Raw genomic sequence first — 18,347 nt, 5'->3', positions numbered from 1 at the left:
CAAAAGCAGCTTGAGAAAAATATAAAGTCAGCCTCTTTTGATTGGGCTCCAACCGATTACACATGTGAGACATTATAGACCAGGGTAGTTACTTTGCCAGATTCCCATTAAGAGAATACCAGCCTTCCCAATCCAGTGATAATATCCGCTGATGGTAGGTACACTCATGTCCAAAATAATTGTCGCATATCTATAACTGTCTTCTTTTAAGAATATAATTTGATAATGATTTTACAGGGTACTTTTAATACTGATACTAAGTGTATAATCAGGAAGTGTGTATTTGTGGTAAATTTCATAAGAAAAGAATTATAAATACGAAAATTACAATAAGTAAAACAAAATGTTGGTAAATGGACATGAAAGTTTTATTTTCATTGTATTGTTCTTATTTACTGCTCTTTTGACATGAAATTTACCACATATATGTCTTTGCCGATTATACACATACTAACATTATAAGAATACCGTGCGAAATCGTTATCAAATTATATTCCTACAACAACATATTTATAGACATGGCGACAATAATTTTGGACATGAGTGTACTTCAAGAATATTGTTATTTTTTATTCAAATGAAATCCTATTTACTAGTAATAGGAACTGTTCAAACACTTCCATAATAATCCGTTGCTACTTTATTAACTTTGTTTTGATTTTGAGTATCGAGATATTGCATGCCACTCACTTACGTTTATATCATGCATAGTGTAGACTGCCTCCTTGAAGGCTAAGACTAAAATATAAACTATTTAAAGTTGTTCAGCAGCGGCCAGATGGCTTATTAGTTTAGTCAGCTGAATCCAAATAGCTCCCTCAATTGGCTCACAAGTATGGCCTAATACCGAACATTATACTGCTCCATCAATAATCGAACAACGCACACTTAATCTGTGCGTGAAGATCAGGCGACTACAGAGGATGCACAATTCTCCCAGTTTTGCAGTTATAGTGCGCGCAGAGTAGTACAAAGTGTACCGATATGCAAATATAGCACTCCGTTCCCTATATAACCGAAGCCCGCTCTGCAATTTCCAAATCTGCATGTGACCATTAGTTTTTGAAGAATACATGGCTCTTCTTCTGTCTTATTGCCAACATAGTTGCATGAACTCTTCGCACGTTACTCTACTGAAGTTAAAACCTGTGAAACCCAGCGAGCAGGTAATTCGGGCAAAGGCAGATGTTCCTGAAGTATGGTCGAAACTAACACAATATCATAATGCCAACATTATCCGCTCCACAGTGAATAGTGATTGTTTTGTTGAAAAACATTAGACATTTCTTTTTCAGTCATGATAAGTAAGATCACCATCTCCTTGACATGTCATTAGGGTTTCTATAGCCACCGTATGCATTCACACTTGAAGTGTGTTTTCCAGATTTTAGCACTGCTATAGGATGGACACTTATCCTTATAGACAGTTTTCCCTTTTACCCATATTCATGTGTCAGAACACCATTTTGGATATCCTCTTTCTGCATTAAACACACTTATTAGACAAATGATATATGAATAGTACAGGGTGACTCAATAAAACCTTCGATATTTTAAAGGCTGATAAAACAAAAAGTATTGCAGATAGAAAGTTGTTCATTCAAAAATTTAGAACGGTATTGACAACGGTATTGAACAATTTAGTTCGTAATGACTTTGTTGTGAGTTAAAAGGACCAAATTCATTATACAATTTGATTATTTCTAAAAGCTACATTTTGTAATAACTTTGTTTTGAAAATTACGTCTGCTAAATGTTGTTTATTGTTATCAGTTCACATTTGAAGACTATTTCTGAAGGTTGTCATCATCCGACGTGTCGTGTCGTGTGGAATAACTTCTACCTTCACTTGAACTACTCTCTTAAAGTCATCAAGAGTGTGGGACCGATGTGTGTAAATCTTAGATTTAAGGTAACCTGAACGTAGCGGCAAAGCAACATCATCATGTAACGCGGTAAGTTTTCCAGGAAACAGTCTCTTAGCACTCCCGTTGATATCCCAGCGGTGTGTGCTGTAGCGTCATCTTGTTGGAACTAGATATCAAAGTTATCCAGTCCTAAGTTACGAAGTTGAATCGTTAAGAGGTTCTCAAGCATATAGACGTAAACGTAGGGCGTTACGATACTGCTACACTCTCCTCTTTTTCTTATATATATATAAAATGACTAGTAATGCTGTTTCTGTAAATTGAAGGAAGAAAAAAAAAAAGTTACTTTGTCAGAGTGCAATGGTCTTTCGTGCACGATTTATAGATTATTATCAGACCAATAGTGAAAATGTTTGTTTATATAACCACTTACGTGAAAATATGCTTCATCACTGGACAAAAGAACAACATTTTGCAGGATGTTTTTACATGATTGACGTTTTAAAAGAATTTACTTGTTTAAGTTCTTGAGCAATCATAATTTTATAAGGGTGAAAGTGTAGGTCGTCTTGTAAAATTCTTCTTACATTCTTCCTAGAAAGCCGAATAACTGCAATTCGTAGGCGTATAGGCACTTTTAGGTCGGTTAAATTATTATTATTATTTTCCAACGCTGAAACCGTTGTTCGGATATTCTCGATCCACTGCAAGATTGTCCTTCAATCAGAAACACTTTAATTACATGTAATTAGAGATGCAAGGGCTCGAAAAAAAAAAAACGGCTTTTTTGGAAAAAAACTCGGTTTTTTCTGCTTTGCTTCTTTGCTTGGGAAATTTTGGGCTTTTTTCAAAATTCTGCTTTAAATCGATAAAGCAGACTTTGTTTCGTTTCTCTATAACACAGAAAGTCATTTAATTAGTGGTTGATGCCGATAATAATATAAAACCTCGAAAGTAAACCATGAATTTCGAAAAGATATTTTAAACAATTTTACTTCAACATTTTTACATTATGAATTCCAAAAGATTAACCAATGTATATAATAAACACATTTTAACCTCCTATATACAAAAGTAAGCAGAGTTGGCAAGAACCATGGTTGTTTCTGAAAATGCCAAAAAACCCGTTTTGGGGGGGCAGGGGTTTAAACCAGGTTTTTTGATTTAGATATTTTGCTTTATGTACTTGTATTACATATTCACAGAAATAAGTTTGTTTCGCCTTGGTGTTATTATTCAACAACGGGGTTATGCTGGAAGAGGTCTCATAAGCTTAAAGAAGTCCGGTCAGTAAATTTCTTAAATTGAGAAACTCCCGCCCTAGCCATCGGGAAAATCCCGTCATTCTTTTAAATGTAAAACAATAACGGGAAAATCATGTAAAATTTAATTTGCATGTAAAATTTAAAGGTCAACGTATTATAATCAGTACGCTAAAACTGAGTGACACACAATCATAGTCAACGTCTTGTGAATAAAATCAGAAAAATAAACACACTGCTGAACAAGACTGCACTTATTTAATATAAAAACACATTTACACGTGACGTTTCGATCTTCTATCCAAGATCCTCATCAGACGTGAGTGTACAGAAATGTGGAAGTACGGTTTGACGGACATATTGAAAAACGTATGCTTTGACGGATATATAGAAAAACGTAAGTTTAACTTTCGTGCTAGAAGCTGGAGCACTAAGCTCTTAGAAATGAAACACGGATGACAAACTAAAATGATCTAGAGAAGGAAAAAAATGTCGATAACTCAAAAGTTAAAATAAAGTTAAATAACCTGTAAAATTGCCCTCAAATACTACATTCTTCATGTTAGCTTTAATTCGTAAAATATGTGCTCCATCCATCTTGATGGTGAATTACAGAGCTAAATATGGCATTCAGGTCGTGGAAATCTTACCTAACTATAGAATATACTATAAGAAAGCTATTTGGATAGAAAAATCATGAAAATGAAAAAAGCCAAAATTTCCAAAATTCTCGGTTTTTTTTTCCAAAAAAGCCGACTTTTTATGTGAAAAAAACCATCGATTCAAAAAAGCCGGCTTTTTTGCATCTCTACATGTAATAGCAAACTTTAAGCGAGAAGCTCTTTGCACTATAATTACAGAACTCCTTTTGAAAAACATTTCGACTACGTACGCGGGCTCCTGACCAAACCATAATGATGACTTGGTGACCGAAGCGACGACCTCCACTCCTCTCACCCATCCACTGACAGCACTACAGCCGATCAAAAAGTGGGGGGTTTATTGGGTATTATTAACTATAATTGCATTGTCAATCGGTGTTTTATTCAACATACAGCAGAACAGAGTAATTAGAAACTGTTTTCAGTACCATTTTATATTTCTGACTAAACAAGTTTCTATCTGTAAAAAGTTTTATTTTTATGGCTTTTAAAATTTAGAAGGTTTTATTGGGTCATCCTGTATAAGTTGGATATACAGGTAGAATGTCACATTCGAGCATTGTTGAACTTCCATGATCAGGAGCAAAAAGCTTATTGGTATGTTATGTCTGACAAAGTTGCACAGCTAAGTAAGTGGTTGTGCATAGATCAATGGTTGACTTATTACAGCTAAGTCCTATGTCTTATTTCTCAGTTCACGCATAATATATCTAGAGATTTGGAAAGTTGTATTTTGTTACGTACATTTGCAAGTATAATTAACAAAGTTCTTCCTTGCCCGCAGGTCTGGTTGATCGAAGTCCTGTGAATGAACCTGAAGAACAGGGTAGTTCACCATTAGTCTGTATGCCTACCATTCCAGCAGTTTATTTGCTCAATGACACTCAGCATCTTGAAAAGGTAAGTTGGAGAACAAAGGAAACAATGATCTTTACAATCAGTGAAAAATTTTAAAAGATGTCGAACTGAGTTGTAAATACTACAAGTGAAGAGTATTTCGAAAGTTCAGTTTTGATTTAGAAACACGATATTTCTCAAGAAAAATATTTAGTTTTTATTATAATAACAACATGAAGTGCGAATGTGAAATAAAAGCAAGGATAGGAATGGCGAAAGAAGCCTTTAGTAGGAAGAAGAGTCTGTTTTGTGGGACCTTGAATAAAGAGTTGAGAAAAAGACTCATAAAATGCTTCGTGTGGAGTGTCGTACTCTATGGGGTGGAAACGTGGACATTACGTAAAAGTGATGAAAAACGACTGGAATCCTTCGAAATGTGGGTGTGGAGAAGAATGGAAAGAATTAGTTGGGTCGAGCAGAAAACGAATGATAGGGTGCTAGAAATGGTGGGTGAGAAAAGAACACTTTTAGATATTGTTAAGAAGAGTAAGAGAAACTGGTTGGGACATTGCCTAAGAAGAAATTGTATCAAGAGGGACATCCTAGAGGGTATGGTGGCGGGAATGAGAGGGAGGAGGCGAAGGAGACTACAATTAATTAATGATATAAAAACAGAAAGATCATACGTGAAGACAAAGAGGTTAGCGGATGACCGTGGAGCATGGAAGCTTCTCAGCTGCTGCAAGTGATCTGCCATAAGGGCAGAATACCTATAATGATGATGATGATTATAATAACAAACTCGTACATGTTAGTAGTGTTCTCACATAATAACATATTTTTTTCTTTCTTTCAGTTTGGAGATGTAGAACCTCAGTCTGAGTCAGATGGAGAAGAAATTCAGAAAACAGGCAATAGGAGGGAAATAGATAAATATTTAACAGTAAGAAGGCATACTGTCGGTCCAGGGGATACAGCGCATGAGCAGGTAATAAAATGAAAGATTAATTTCGAAAATGGCATGTGGGAGGGGAAAGTATGAATAAAAGTATAAACATACTTTTGAATTACACAAATTCTGCAAACAAGTTTAAAACTGGATTCGATTTAAAGTGTAATCTTTTCTAATGGTGTTGTTTTTTGTATTCGTGAATTCTTTGCATGTCTGCTAATGCCATTTGCAGAAATACAATGTCGTGAAATAAAGAAAAAAAAAGTTATAACCGTTATTGGATATTCAATAGACAATAGTTCCATTTTTTTCTGAAATCTACTCAAACTCCGTAAAGAATTCAAATTAATTGAACTTTAAAGTAATCAGAAGAAAATCTATACTGCCCTAGTTTTTAAATTTTCTTCAGGGAATAAGGTTTCACATTTTGGCGTAAAATGTAGTTGTAAATAAATACACATGCTTTAGAGACCGCATTGTCCCAATGGTAGAGCGGTCATCTCTGGTGCGTGGGTTCCTGGTTCGATTCCAGCTCGCGCCAGTGGGCTTTGTGGTAAACAAATATGGTGACCGTGGGTTTTATCGGGGTTTTGCCGTTTCCTCCCACTTTCTTCGTTACACCTTTAATTCATTCTCGTAATCACAGTCTCCTTTACAATACACGCCATAAACATGGGACGTATTACATTTTTTCGTACAAGATTTAGATTAAAAGAAAAAATAAAACTTTTAATATATATTGTGGCAATAAGCTTAAGACAAAATCTCCATATTAGCAAAGTATTCGTAATCTTTAGTAGGCAGACACCTAAATTAGTCGTGGGAAGGATTTAACGCAAATCTTCTGTATTGGCCAGGATGATTTTAAAATATTCGTTAATCGACATATTCATCAGTTCACGAAAATAAAACTGTCCGGGTCCGCTCCTTTGAAGCATCATAATTGTTCAATACTGTTGAGATCGAGTACTTGAACAGGCTAAGGCAGACTTGCGTGTCGTGCTGCATGCGTTTGTGTGTAATGATTCTGATACATAGTATCCTGTTTCTACAGTGTTAAACCATTGGATGCTTGTAGTCCTGCAATAGTCTGTCCTGCACATAGATAATGAGTAGTCTAGAGATTGCCACGATCTTGCAGCCCAAGTAATCTGAATTTTTTTCGTGCTGTACTGTAAACAGCATAAACTTTGAGTATTGGATATTGTTGGGGATTCATACTACAAACTGTCTCTCGGATGTAAAAAATAGTAGATAGATGTAGGCAGTATCGAAGAACAGTGCAATTTCGTCTTCCACTACCTACAATTTGCAAACTTAATGGAAACCAGTCTTTCACATTGACATAGGTCATTAAGGATTCAGCTGTAGGGGCATGACGAAGTTTTCAGTTAGGGTAGCATAACCAACGCTGTGCAGTTTTGATGAAGAAAAACTAACTTAAGGCTCGTCGCTAAGTTTACCACTTTCTTTTTGAATTTTGTTAAATAACGTAAAGACAATGAAGAATATTAAAAATGTAGAAAGTTGGCCAGATAGTATCAACAAAGTGCTATCATATGAGCTAGCAATTGCTTTCAGGACCTTTCGTATAGTGTATAAATTTGGGTGGCTAGTAAGTATGACGTCATAAACAGTGCACCCGAATTTCTGGTCCATAAGAAAAGGTTTGGAAACGTTTATTAGTTTGTTTTAAAAGCGTTTTGTAGATACTACTGGCTTACTTTCTACGTTTTTGATATTTTCCGTTGTATTTAAGCTATTTATATATAAGCTTACCGAAAATCTTTAATATTGAGTATTCACTTCTGCAGTGGGTTGGATAGCAGTACGTTTTAAATAGTGTAATCCGTGTTAGCACTGTTACATTATTTGGCGCCTGATAACTTTCTCTTATTTGGGGTTCCTCTTGATTGATGTGTTAACGTATGGTTTATCACAAAAAATAATGTCATGGTAACAAATGCATGGACTAGATTCACCAACACTGTTCTTTTTTAAACTCGATGGATCTTCCCGTTATATTCGGTAGTTTTGCACTATTTGCGGTAATAATTACCGCTTCTTACTCTTTCCGATGATATAGCGATATGAGCTGAGGTTGACTACGTAGTTGCGCCTATATTGTAAAACTTTTAGCACTGTATTCGTCAGTTTTTATTTCGGATGTCCAACTTCTGTACACATTCAGTTTTGTGAAATTCTGTAATTAACTTTTTTTTTTTTTTTTTTAAAAAAAAAAAAAGAAAAAATTGTCTTACTAATCATTGTACTTCCATTTTTTGATTTAAAAGTTAATTTTTTCTGTTTCCCTTCAAAAGGTTCTTGAGGCGCATCTTAAACTAGGACATGAAGATGCAATGCGGTCAGGGCAAGCTCTCAGCATCCTCCCGAATACCAATCTACCACAGAACCTTCCACTAGTCCAAAATCAACCACCTCAAAACTTCAGCATAAAGGACCAACATTTGTTAAAACCACCTCCAGTAATGGGAGCCAGTAAGTTGCTACTTTTATTTTGTTAAGATAATTAAAACAGGTAAATGTAACTACAGTTATTGAGTCTTCGGACGAGAATTTTGTGTTAGTGGTTTCCGATATTAGTTAGAAACAATTACTTGAGCTAGCATTGTTCTTATTCTCAAATTTTTGTTGTAATTCTTTTCATTATTTTAGGTAATTAACAAATTCACACCTTGAGCAGAAGTCAAAATATAAATTTACTTTTAACGAATTATGTAAGTAGGTTTAAGATTGTTGTATATAAGAAGTGTCGTTGTGGAAAAGATAGGATAGTCGACATTACTTACATTATGTAGGATATAATTACTGTATTGGGGGTATAGGAAGCAGAGCATGTTCTCTGAAGCCAACAAGACCATAGCATCACAAATGATAGTACTGTAAAGGTTATGATAAACTAAATGCGAATAGTAGAGTAATATTGCCAAGTAGAAACAATCCATCAATTTTTTTAACGGAATATGGAAGAAAATATTTAAACACAAGTAATATCGTTTTAACTTAGAAGTGGGAATATATAAAATGAATATAATACACTTAATGGCTAATTTATCTATATAAAAATATTACGAAGCAAGTTTGTAAATGTAACACAAGTTTTCAGGTACCCCGTAATTGTCATGCAGTCACTTAACAATACTTCCATAGTGACTCTAATAGCTCTCTTTTTTCCATTCCCTAATAAACGTTAACCTCAACTAGAAATTTAAATTAAATTATGAAATTAGTGCATAGCAGTATTTAAACTTCCTGATTATCATGTGCTCTAGAATTATGTGTCTAATAGCTGAGTGTTAATGTTACCATCGTTTTCTTTTGTAGTCGGTGGTTTTGGAAGGCGAGCATCAGATGGAGGAGCAAATCTGCAAATATTTTTTCAGCGCCAGGTCGAAGGTGTATGGAGTCAACCTGGAAGTCAAGAACAACTTCAGTTGGTTAGTATACACTATGTTTGTTCTCTAATGAGTAATTTACATTCATGATTAGAAATTAAAACAGCGGGAAATTAACATGGTGGCATAATCTCCTAATTTGAACCCATTCTGTCTCAGTATTATCCATTGGAATGAATTACTAATTTTGCCGTGTTACTAAGTAATTATTTAGCCGTTACGTACGAGGGGTGGCTGATAAATTCGCGGCCTAAGTCATTAAATAAAAGAAAGTTACCATTAAAAGAAAGTATTTCACCTCAAGTGAAATACATTTCTCACATCAGGTATACAGTGCTTTAATACCATCGAAAAAGTATGCTTTTTCTTTGCTTTTAAAATAGCTTTCTACGGCCGCCTTGATTTCGTTCTCATCTTCAGAGCTCCGGCCTCGTAACTTTTTTTTTCAGATAGAAGAAAAGAAAATAGTCATTCGGGGCAGGTCAGGACTGTAGAGTGAGTGGTTTATTTCTGTAAAACCTATATCTTTCAAGGCCTGTCTTGGAATTCGCACCGTGTGAGGCGGCACGTTGTCTTCCAACACATTACTCCACGACTGAGTATCCCACGTTGATACTTCTCACGAACCTGAGCTAATAAATTTTCGTTATATTGATCATTCATCATGGTCCCCTTTGGCAGATAATCGATTAGTAAAACCTTCCCTGTCAAAAAACAGCTGTCATGAGCTTCAAAACCGACTTTTACCCTTTCAACTTCGTATGCGATCTTTCTCACTTTTTAATCCACTGCATAGAGTCGTGTTTCGGTACCAGCTTATATTGGCGAATCAAAGTCTCATCTACAGATATGATTTGGGCAGAGATTTCGTCGAAATTGTCTCCGGCTAATTTTAAAAATCTTTACAACTCTCCAGTCGTCGTCGTTTGTCAAGTGGGGTGAGCATTTTCGGTTCCCAGCGCGCGCTAGTTTATTTTTTATTATTATTATTATTATTATTATTATTATTATTATTATTAATAATAATAATAATAATAATAATAATGTTGTGCAAAACTTCTTCTACACATTCTTGACTAATCTGCAACTCTTCCGCGATCTCCCACTATTTTATTCTTCGATCAGCCAGAACTAATTGTTTCAACTTTTGCGATGTTTTTTTTTTTCAGTGACCACCGCCACAAGACGCCCTGGGCGGGACTCGCTGAAATATGCGGCCCATTTTTTGACCATGGTATACAAGGGCTCAGACTCGTTCAGGGTTGACGACATGTCTTCTAAAATTTCTGGAGGCGATTTTCCTTTCTTCATTAGGCATTTTATCACGGTGCGATGCTCAAAATTGCGAGAATTTTCGCACTCGACTGACATGGCGATGTTTGTCCTTCCACAGATAATAGCGTAATGAGATTATTATTCGATTGAGGTGATATTTATACTACCCAAGAGTGTTGCAATTAGCTCCATCGTTAATGAGTACAAGAATCGTTGCTAAATACCTCAAGCCACGAATTTATCAGCCTCTTCTCGTATAATTTACGCTCTTGTTTATTTCGGAGGTATTTGGTTTTTGTGTTATTTTCAGCGAAACTGTACAGTCAGTTCAAAACTTGTCGGTGTATATACACAAGTTGATCAATACTTCTGCTGATTTAGGGTGTTTTTAATTAGTTAGAAGTAGCTCTAACTTTACTCGTCGTCCCAAATTATATGGTGCAGGCGCATCGGATTTCATTATTAGTAATTATTAAATCGTAATTATCATTAATGTTGGTTTTAGTTGTTTTAATATTAGTAGCAGCTTGTGACCACTCGAAGTGACCAGCTGTATACTGTCGTCGTGGTATCATAATGGAAAGCTTGATGTGACGGTATATTTTATTGTCGATTTTATGTTAATAGATAGAGTGGTTATCTAACAGCTTAAAAAAGTTTTCTCGAATTTCTCGACAACTACACATAAGAATTTACTCTCATTTATGGGTCAATCCCGTAAGAAGTGGTCCAGAGCAGGTTGCTCGACCATCTCCGAAAATTATAAAAATTTGAGTGTGATGGACCTTGTGTATAAGAAGCTTTACATTTGTGTATCCTATATAACGCAACCTTGTTGAACACATTAACTTTCTTAACTGGGATTGGATTTCACTGACACTTTGCTTATACATGCTAGTAGTATCATAGCTGTAGATATTTCTGCAAACTCTTTTCATACAATAGTATTCAGCGCAAAACTTATGAAGCCCGCCTTTTATGCCATTCCAACATACAGCCCCTTTAAAAGTGTAATTTTCTGTACTTTTTCTGGTAATTTCATGTGTTGGTTTGCAACCCTGGATATTTATTTAGAAGTAAGAGTATATTGTCTGTGTAGCTCAGTCTCTTCTCGTTTTTGTTTGGTGTTCGTCTGATTCGTACATCCTGAGCAACTATAGTTTTCGTACATGCTTGCAAATGCAAGAATTGACACTCCACCGACAACAAAGATGGCCGCCATTCAGGACACACTCTTATTTTTATAATTTTCGGAAATAGTCGAGCAACCACTTTCACTATTTTTAGACCACTTCAGATGGATTGACTCCTATATCACTTCGTTCAGCCCGAAGAGATGTATCTGTTGATTCATGCCTTATCTTTGGAAGACTTTTCCCCGGTAAACACTAATTATATTATGGAATTTATTTATTTATTTGTTTTTGTTTGAAACTGTGAAAAGTACAGTTAATATGAAAAATTGGGACAACTTTAGAAACATATTTTATATTCTGATTTAAGGCTTGTTAAAATACGAGGATTGTTCAATAAGTTTTGCCTCCAACTTTCTAATTTGTTTTATTAATTGTACATGATTTATTTTGCTGTCAAATGAATGCTTGAACCTTCTGCTTTCCGAGAAAATTTTTACTTTTCAACATATGCCCCACAGGCGTCAAGGCTACACTAGTTATTATATGCCGTCGGTAAAGAATAATACCCGGTTGCTGACAACACCAAGAACGCACTGCTTTGATCTCCATATCGGGTGCGAAACGCTGATCTATAAGGTATTCCTTAAGCTTTAGGAACAGTGAAAAGTCACAGGGTGCCAGGTCAAAAGTAAAGGTGGGTGTGGCAAAACCTCTCCGAATGCAATGCGGCAGTGCTCTCCGAATTGTGTGTGGGCTTGTGTTGTCATGTTGAAGGATTGCATTTTCGTGAAGATTACGCAGACGTGCTCGCAGCTTCGTTAATTTTTGCACGTAGCACTCGGAGTTGACATTGGCGCTTTGTTAAAAAAAAAATCAGCAATACATCTTCATTGTTCCAAAAGAAGATAGCCATAACTTTCCCTATTGATGGCTGCGTTTTGAACTTCTTCGTATGAGAAGAGGATGGATATCTGTATTTGGACTGTCGTTTAGTCTTTGACTTAAAGTGATGATACTCAGAAGTTGTCCTCAGTTACGAGACGCATGAGAAAGACATGGTTGAAACGAACCACATTTTACTCTCACGCATTTTTGCGGCCATTTGCGCTGTAAGCGGACGCGAAATCCATATTGACCACACTTGCTTGAACCCAAGCTCATCGTGTGTGATGTGATTCACCGTTGTGAGTGATATGCTAGTAATGTCTGCAGTCACCCTCTGCTTAATGTGCCTATCACCGCGAATCGTTGCATCAACCTCTCCAACTTTCTCTGGAGTGGTTGTAGTCATTGACCGTCCACTGCGGTCCTTGTCATGCAAACATGATATGGCTGAATTGTCTTTGCGCACAGTCCGAACCCACTTCCTCACTGTGTCAATGTCTATATATACTTCTCCATACATCCACTTATGCGACGGTGGATGTTGATGAATGTCACACCTTCCATAGTCAGAAATTTGATGATGACCGTACACTGTTTTAATCAAATGTTTATGCAGTCCATCATTAACCTTCCGACTTAGTCGTTATTAGTGGAGTGACCTGAAAGAAACAAAAGATATTTGTAAAGCAGTTCCAATTTCTGATTTGAGGGTAGAGTACGTACAACAATTAATGAAAAAATTGAGTCTAGAGTCAGCTCTTATTGAACAGTACTCGTACGAATATTTTTAAGCTTTCTCCAACGATCTTCTGATCTTTTTTAATTTAACAGTATATGAACTATAATAGAGCATATTTAAAGACAATATGTATGGTGATGATGTAATAAATTAATACTCATATTTTGCTTAAAATTAAACTATAATATTTTAAATTAGTTAAAACTTCACTACAGGAAACCATATACATATTATATAAAGTATTTGTTAACGCAAACTAGTGTTGAATATTATTTTATTTCAGCTTCAGCCTGGAAGTCCGACACTTTCACAGCGTTCACAGCCCATCACTGCCAATTCTCAGAATGGTGATACAATGCAGAAAGAAGCCGCAGAAGAAATACCTGATCCGTACGCTGTTGTCAGGTGGGTAGATAAAGCTTTGGTTTTAAAATTGTGTATGATGGAGTAGGTATTATTTTCACTTGTTATGGCATATTTTTAATTTGAGTATTAAGACATACAGAAAGTTAGATGTATAAGTGACACCAAAGTTACGAGTTTCTTGGGGTATCTCGATTCATCGACATATTTCATCTTTTTCTGTAGCTTGCCATATATCACGGAAAACGTGAACTTTCCTTTGTTTCAGTGAAGAGGTAATGTGATATATTTGAAGAACGGGGAATGAAAGTGAATTTTCATTAATGTATCACATATAAGAAATAGTAAGATAATGTATCACAATATATATATATATATAATATCTGCAGTAGTGAGAACATAATCATACATAGTAATTAATAGTAATTAAATTTTTCAGTAAACGCTACGTCGGATAGGCAGGGTAATAAGAGAGTAAGTCCGTAGCCTCCAAGTGATCGCCAATGTGGCAATGTTAGTATATAAGAGAAAATCGCCCTGTCATGAAGGCAATATAATTCTATATTGTTTGTAATCGCAGAAATAGTTTACTTACGTAACCAATTATAATCGTGGATGAATCGCATTTCGCTATCAAATTTTTCATAGTCACCACACTTTCATAATTTTGTGTAGCAAAGCAATGCGATACCGCTATAAAAACGTTTTTATATATTAACGATTTGTAAACAACATTAAAAAACTTTGAGAAATGAATCTCACGTGAAAACATGAAAAAAAATAGACCATCATGGCTGCACAAATGTGTCATTTGGGAGTTATATCCTGCAAAGGGCAACACAATATAAAAAGGTTCATAACTCGAAGACAGAATGTCAGGTGGTCGGGTAAAAGAACATAGTTGAAGGGTAAGGGAAAAAAAGAAGGAATGTCACAAAACTACATTTTCGAGAAAACGGCACTTTAATATTGAAAAGCTGTATAAAATGAATAGGGTTAGTCAAATCTTTTCCCCGTTTTACATGGACATTTCTACATCTACGCATGCATGCATATACAGTCAAATAGTACCAACAGTCACCAACAGATGGGACAAAGCACCCGTTAAAGCACACACATGGACATTCCTTGTTTTTTCCCCTTACCCTTCAGTTGTTCTTCAGATTCCATTGATGTACCAGTGGATATGGAATGTATACCAGTTTTCAGTTCCTGATCTATTATTTTGCGTTTCTGAAAGACTTTGACTCTCTTATGCTCTCTCTATCTCTATCTATCTATCATATATATATATATATATATATATATATATATCCACGGCACTTGCGAATAATCGGGGCTTTATGGTATATAATTTTTTAATGCTTGCGTATGAGGATTCATTTCCCGAAGTTTTTTATGTTCCGAACACCGTGTGTATAGAACTTCTTTTTTCTTTTTTTATGCCTTTTATGTAAAGAAATAGGAAGAAAGAAAGCCTAGCAAGTTGTTATGAAGTGTCCAAGTGGGTTGCATCATACTTTCAAATAATAGTTAAATAAAAGCTAGTTGGAAAATAATTCAGTGAAAAAACTTGATGGCATTGAACAAATGTAGTTGGAACAAAGGAATCCTGACAGGATAATAGAAAATAAGCCCCTTACCAGAAAATCGTATAATTACAAACTTAGAAAATCGCTGTTGTTTCATCAAATAGGGAAGGGAAAAGTCAAGAAGAGAGGCGGAGGGGAATAAAAAATCTAAGAGCTGGTCTGCTGCTTTTTAACTTTTTTGCCTATTTCTTTCCCTCGCTGTCTGGTAAAACGTAGCGAAAGTGCTTGTAGTGCACTTTAGTGTTGATTAGTATGCTTTCAATATATATATAATATGTTCAAATAAACTGATAGTTGTTATATTACGTTCTCTGTTGCTTGGATTAGTATAGGATTGAAACAAACCATCGTCTCTTATTCAAGGAATATCAATTACAGATATTTGCAAGGAAGAGGAAATGCAAAACGTCATACACTTGCATTGGGAAGTGCAGAGGAAGTACAAGAAGCGCAAAGAAAAATGATACAACCCAAAGCGCGACGAACAGGACTGCTTACCGTTATAGACGGGCGACCAGGTTTGTTTTATTTTAAGCTAAAGTTTGAGATAACATTCAGATTTGAGAAGAGTTGAGGTATTGTCACATTTGCGGTAGTGTTCATAAGTGTGCTGTAGTTATGAATATCCATGTAATTGTTAAATAACCTTTCCAAATGTAAGTGTCTATACATAAAATATCATGCAGACCTTTACTTTCATTGAAAAAATTCCTATCGCAGTATAAGTCACTGAGACGTAGATTATGTCGGTAGTTTATACAAATTCTTATATATAAAAATTTTTAGCGATCTAATCGAAATATTTTAAAGATAACAATTTAAATGTGATTTTAAAAAATAATTGATGCAATCCTTACTGTAAACCATAATATAGGAATGTTTGATCTGTAGTTATTCATATATTTTAATTATACATCTGAATAATCAGTTTTGAAATAATACTGCGTAGTAACAACTGAATTTTTTACAGTATGATAGGAAATGTAGTCTATCATATGTATGTAACTTTCTACGACATTGAAACACGTTTATAAGTTTTCTGACCTGAACTTCGTTGCAGGATAATTGAAATCATAGGACAAACTTTACGAGTTGGTAGGATTCATTGAAACACTTCTGTAACGCAATTATGTCCATAAGTGAAGAATTTAAAGCGCTTACGCAGGATTCGTTCAGAAAATTAAACAAGGAGCTACGTATTGCTAACAATAATGCATTCTTCAAAGCATCGATGCAGTAGTTGACATCAGAGATGTAGGTTATTTCTCGAACAGTTTCAGCAAGCGGTAGATATTCTGGCGACAAGATCCATAGGGGAAAATCTACATGAGCAAATTCAGATTTCTCCATAAAAGAGGTAATTTAGGTTTGATAAATTTTGTGAGCGTGGAATCAAACTTATAGATCCCCTGGACCAACCTATTGAATCCCCCCTCCCAAAAAGAAAGTGGCGTCCAGTTAATTTTCATTGTTAAAATGTCTTGATGCCTTATCGTATTAAAACCTCATATAAATCAAGCGGCTTCTGGAACATCGTGGAGCATCTTTGAAAACCATTCAAAAGAAGTCTAGTAAAGATGGTATTCGATGTAACCAATTAGAAAGCATGTGAGGAATACCAGTCCAAACGTGGCAGAGAATCATTGCTGGTAAGTTAAATATAGATTGGTATTTGCACACACATGTATTAGAAATTCAGCTGCAGTGTGCCCAATATTCCAGATAAGTAATGCGACAAATCATTATTGACATTCAACCTTCTGTAACATAACATTTCAGCAGAGCCCAATCCAAGACTTCCGCTATGCCTTCACCTAGCTGTATGGCAGTTAACGTGTGTGTAGTAGAAGACCAAATTGAATAAAGGTAGATGGAATTCCATACACTATTGTTTGAGATAGCATAGCGATTGCTACTGCATTACTTACCTGACACATCGTGTACACTGGTTCAAAAGCCAGCAGTAGAATTTTAGGCGCAGAGGATAACCCTCAACTTTCAGTGCGTGATTTATCGTGTTTGGGAACGTTAGTGCAATGTTTTGTACGGAAGTTTGACTCACACCTTCGCTACGTACAAGTAATGATAAGTACTGCATACTGGCGGTACAGACGCTCAAAAATTTTATGGTCCGACATTTGCCTATTGTGGAAACATTCAGAATAGAAATTTGTCGCCATTATTCTGTTCTATTGGCAACCCCGTACATTAAATGCGTGTCTGCCTATTGTAAATTCGTAAATTACTCCACCTTTTGCAGATGCAAGTGAAGCAGAGGAATAAGGTCCAACGGTGTCAAACAGTGCTCCTTCGCATACACACTTCAAAGACAAAAGCATACATTGCCAACGCTTAAAGTTTGTCATACGATTTTAGAATAACTCTATATAAGCGTTTAAATTTGCTGGCTGATTTATACCTAGTGTAATTAGTCGCATTGTAAAGAACAGTGCTTTTAATAGACAGTAGAATCCATTGAACTGGATCACAATAAATCAAAATATCCTGTACAAGTATATTTCCAAGTGTTTCAAAAACTTGGAAATAAGATAATATTGCTGATCATGTTTTAGTAAGAGGAAAATATATACGTATACAGAGCAAAACCTTCTTAAGTTTGATGTTAAGCACATAAATCTGTCTTGATTCTAGGATTTAAGGTCTAAATGCCCATTTCGGTTCGATTTGTGGAATTTTGAGTTACTAACTTTATGTTGATAGATTGTAAAGAAAGTAACATAATTACAACCGTAAACCAAGAATTTGAATGATAAATTTGAATATTTCTATAGAAAGTAGGATGATGATTTGGTGAATACTATACTACAATTTGTTCTGCATATTTTCACGGGTTAAGAACGTTTGCTATATAATATATTGAGTGCGTTAGAATACGGTAATGAGCGCTAGGCAAATACCACTCATTACTTGTGATCAATCTGTTTTAAGTAAATTCTCGTTCTAATCCTAATACTATTCTAACTATTATTTTGTTATATATTCTTCATTTAATGCTTTGCATAACACAACTGTAATAATAATAGGAAAGTTGATAATGGGAGTTAAATGAATTAATTGCAGTATCATATAGTGCAGGTGGAGCACAGATAATATTTTAATTATGTTCACTCACATTTCTCCATATAGAGTTCAAATCTTCGAATGTATTAACACAGCGGGTGCCTTCATGAGTCAGGTAAAGATGAAGAAAAAACTGCTTTTCTTTCGTCACTTAAAAAAAAAAAAAACTTCTTTTTGTACTCGACTGATTGAAGGCTCCAACGTGTATTGAATGCATTTAAAGTTTTGAATCCTATAAATAGAAAGATAAGTAAACACGAAAGTTAAATACTGCTGTCA

At 35.3% G+C, this 18,347-nt stretch overlaps 1 protein-coding gene across 2 annotated transcripts in view; it reads left to right on the top strand.

Moving 5' to 3' along the window:
* Nucleotides 1-18,347, top strand: part of LOC145662542 (serine/threonine-protein kinase SIK3-like) — a 252,894-nt gene that overhangs the window by 209,619 nt on the left and 24,928 nt on the right. For both annotated transcript variants that reach the window (XM_081728218.1, XM_081728217.1), the window contains exons 10-15: nt 4,577-4,692; nt 5,486-5,617; nt 7,903-8,080; nt 8,927-9,039; nt 13,316-13,437; nt 15,366-15,505. In XM_081728218.1, coding sequence (XP_081584344.1) covers nt 4,577-4,692; nt 5,486-5,617; nt 7,903-8,080; nt 8,927-9,039; nt 13,316-13,437; nt 15,366-15,505 — 801 coding nt within the window. The remainder of the gene's footprint in view (nt 1-4,576; nt 4,693-5,485; nt 5,618-7,902; nt 8,081-8,926; nt 9,040-13,315; nt 13,438-15,365; nt 15,506-18,347) is intronic.

Source organism: Thermobia domestica, chromosome 10 (genome assembly GCF_964235325.1).
Source record: "Thermobia domestica chromosome 10, izTheDome1.hap1.1, whole genome shotgun sequence".
Classification (NCBI taxonomy): Eukaryota; Metazoa; Arthropoda; class Insecta; order Zygentoma; family Lepismatidae; genus Thermobia; species Thermobia domestica.
This window is presented reverse-complemented; position numbering and strand designations above follow the sequence as displayed.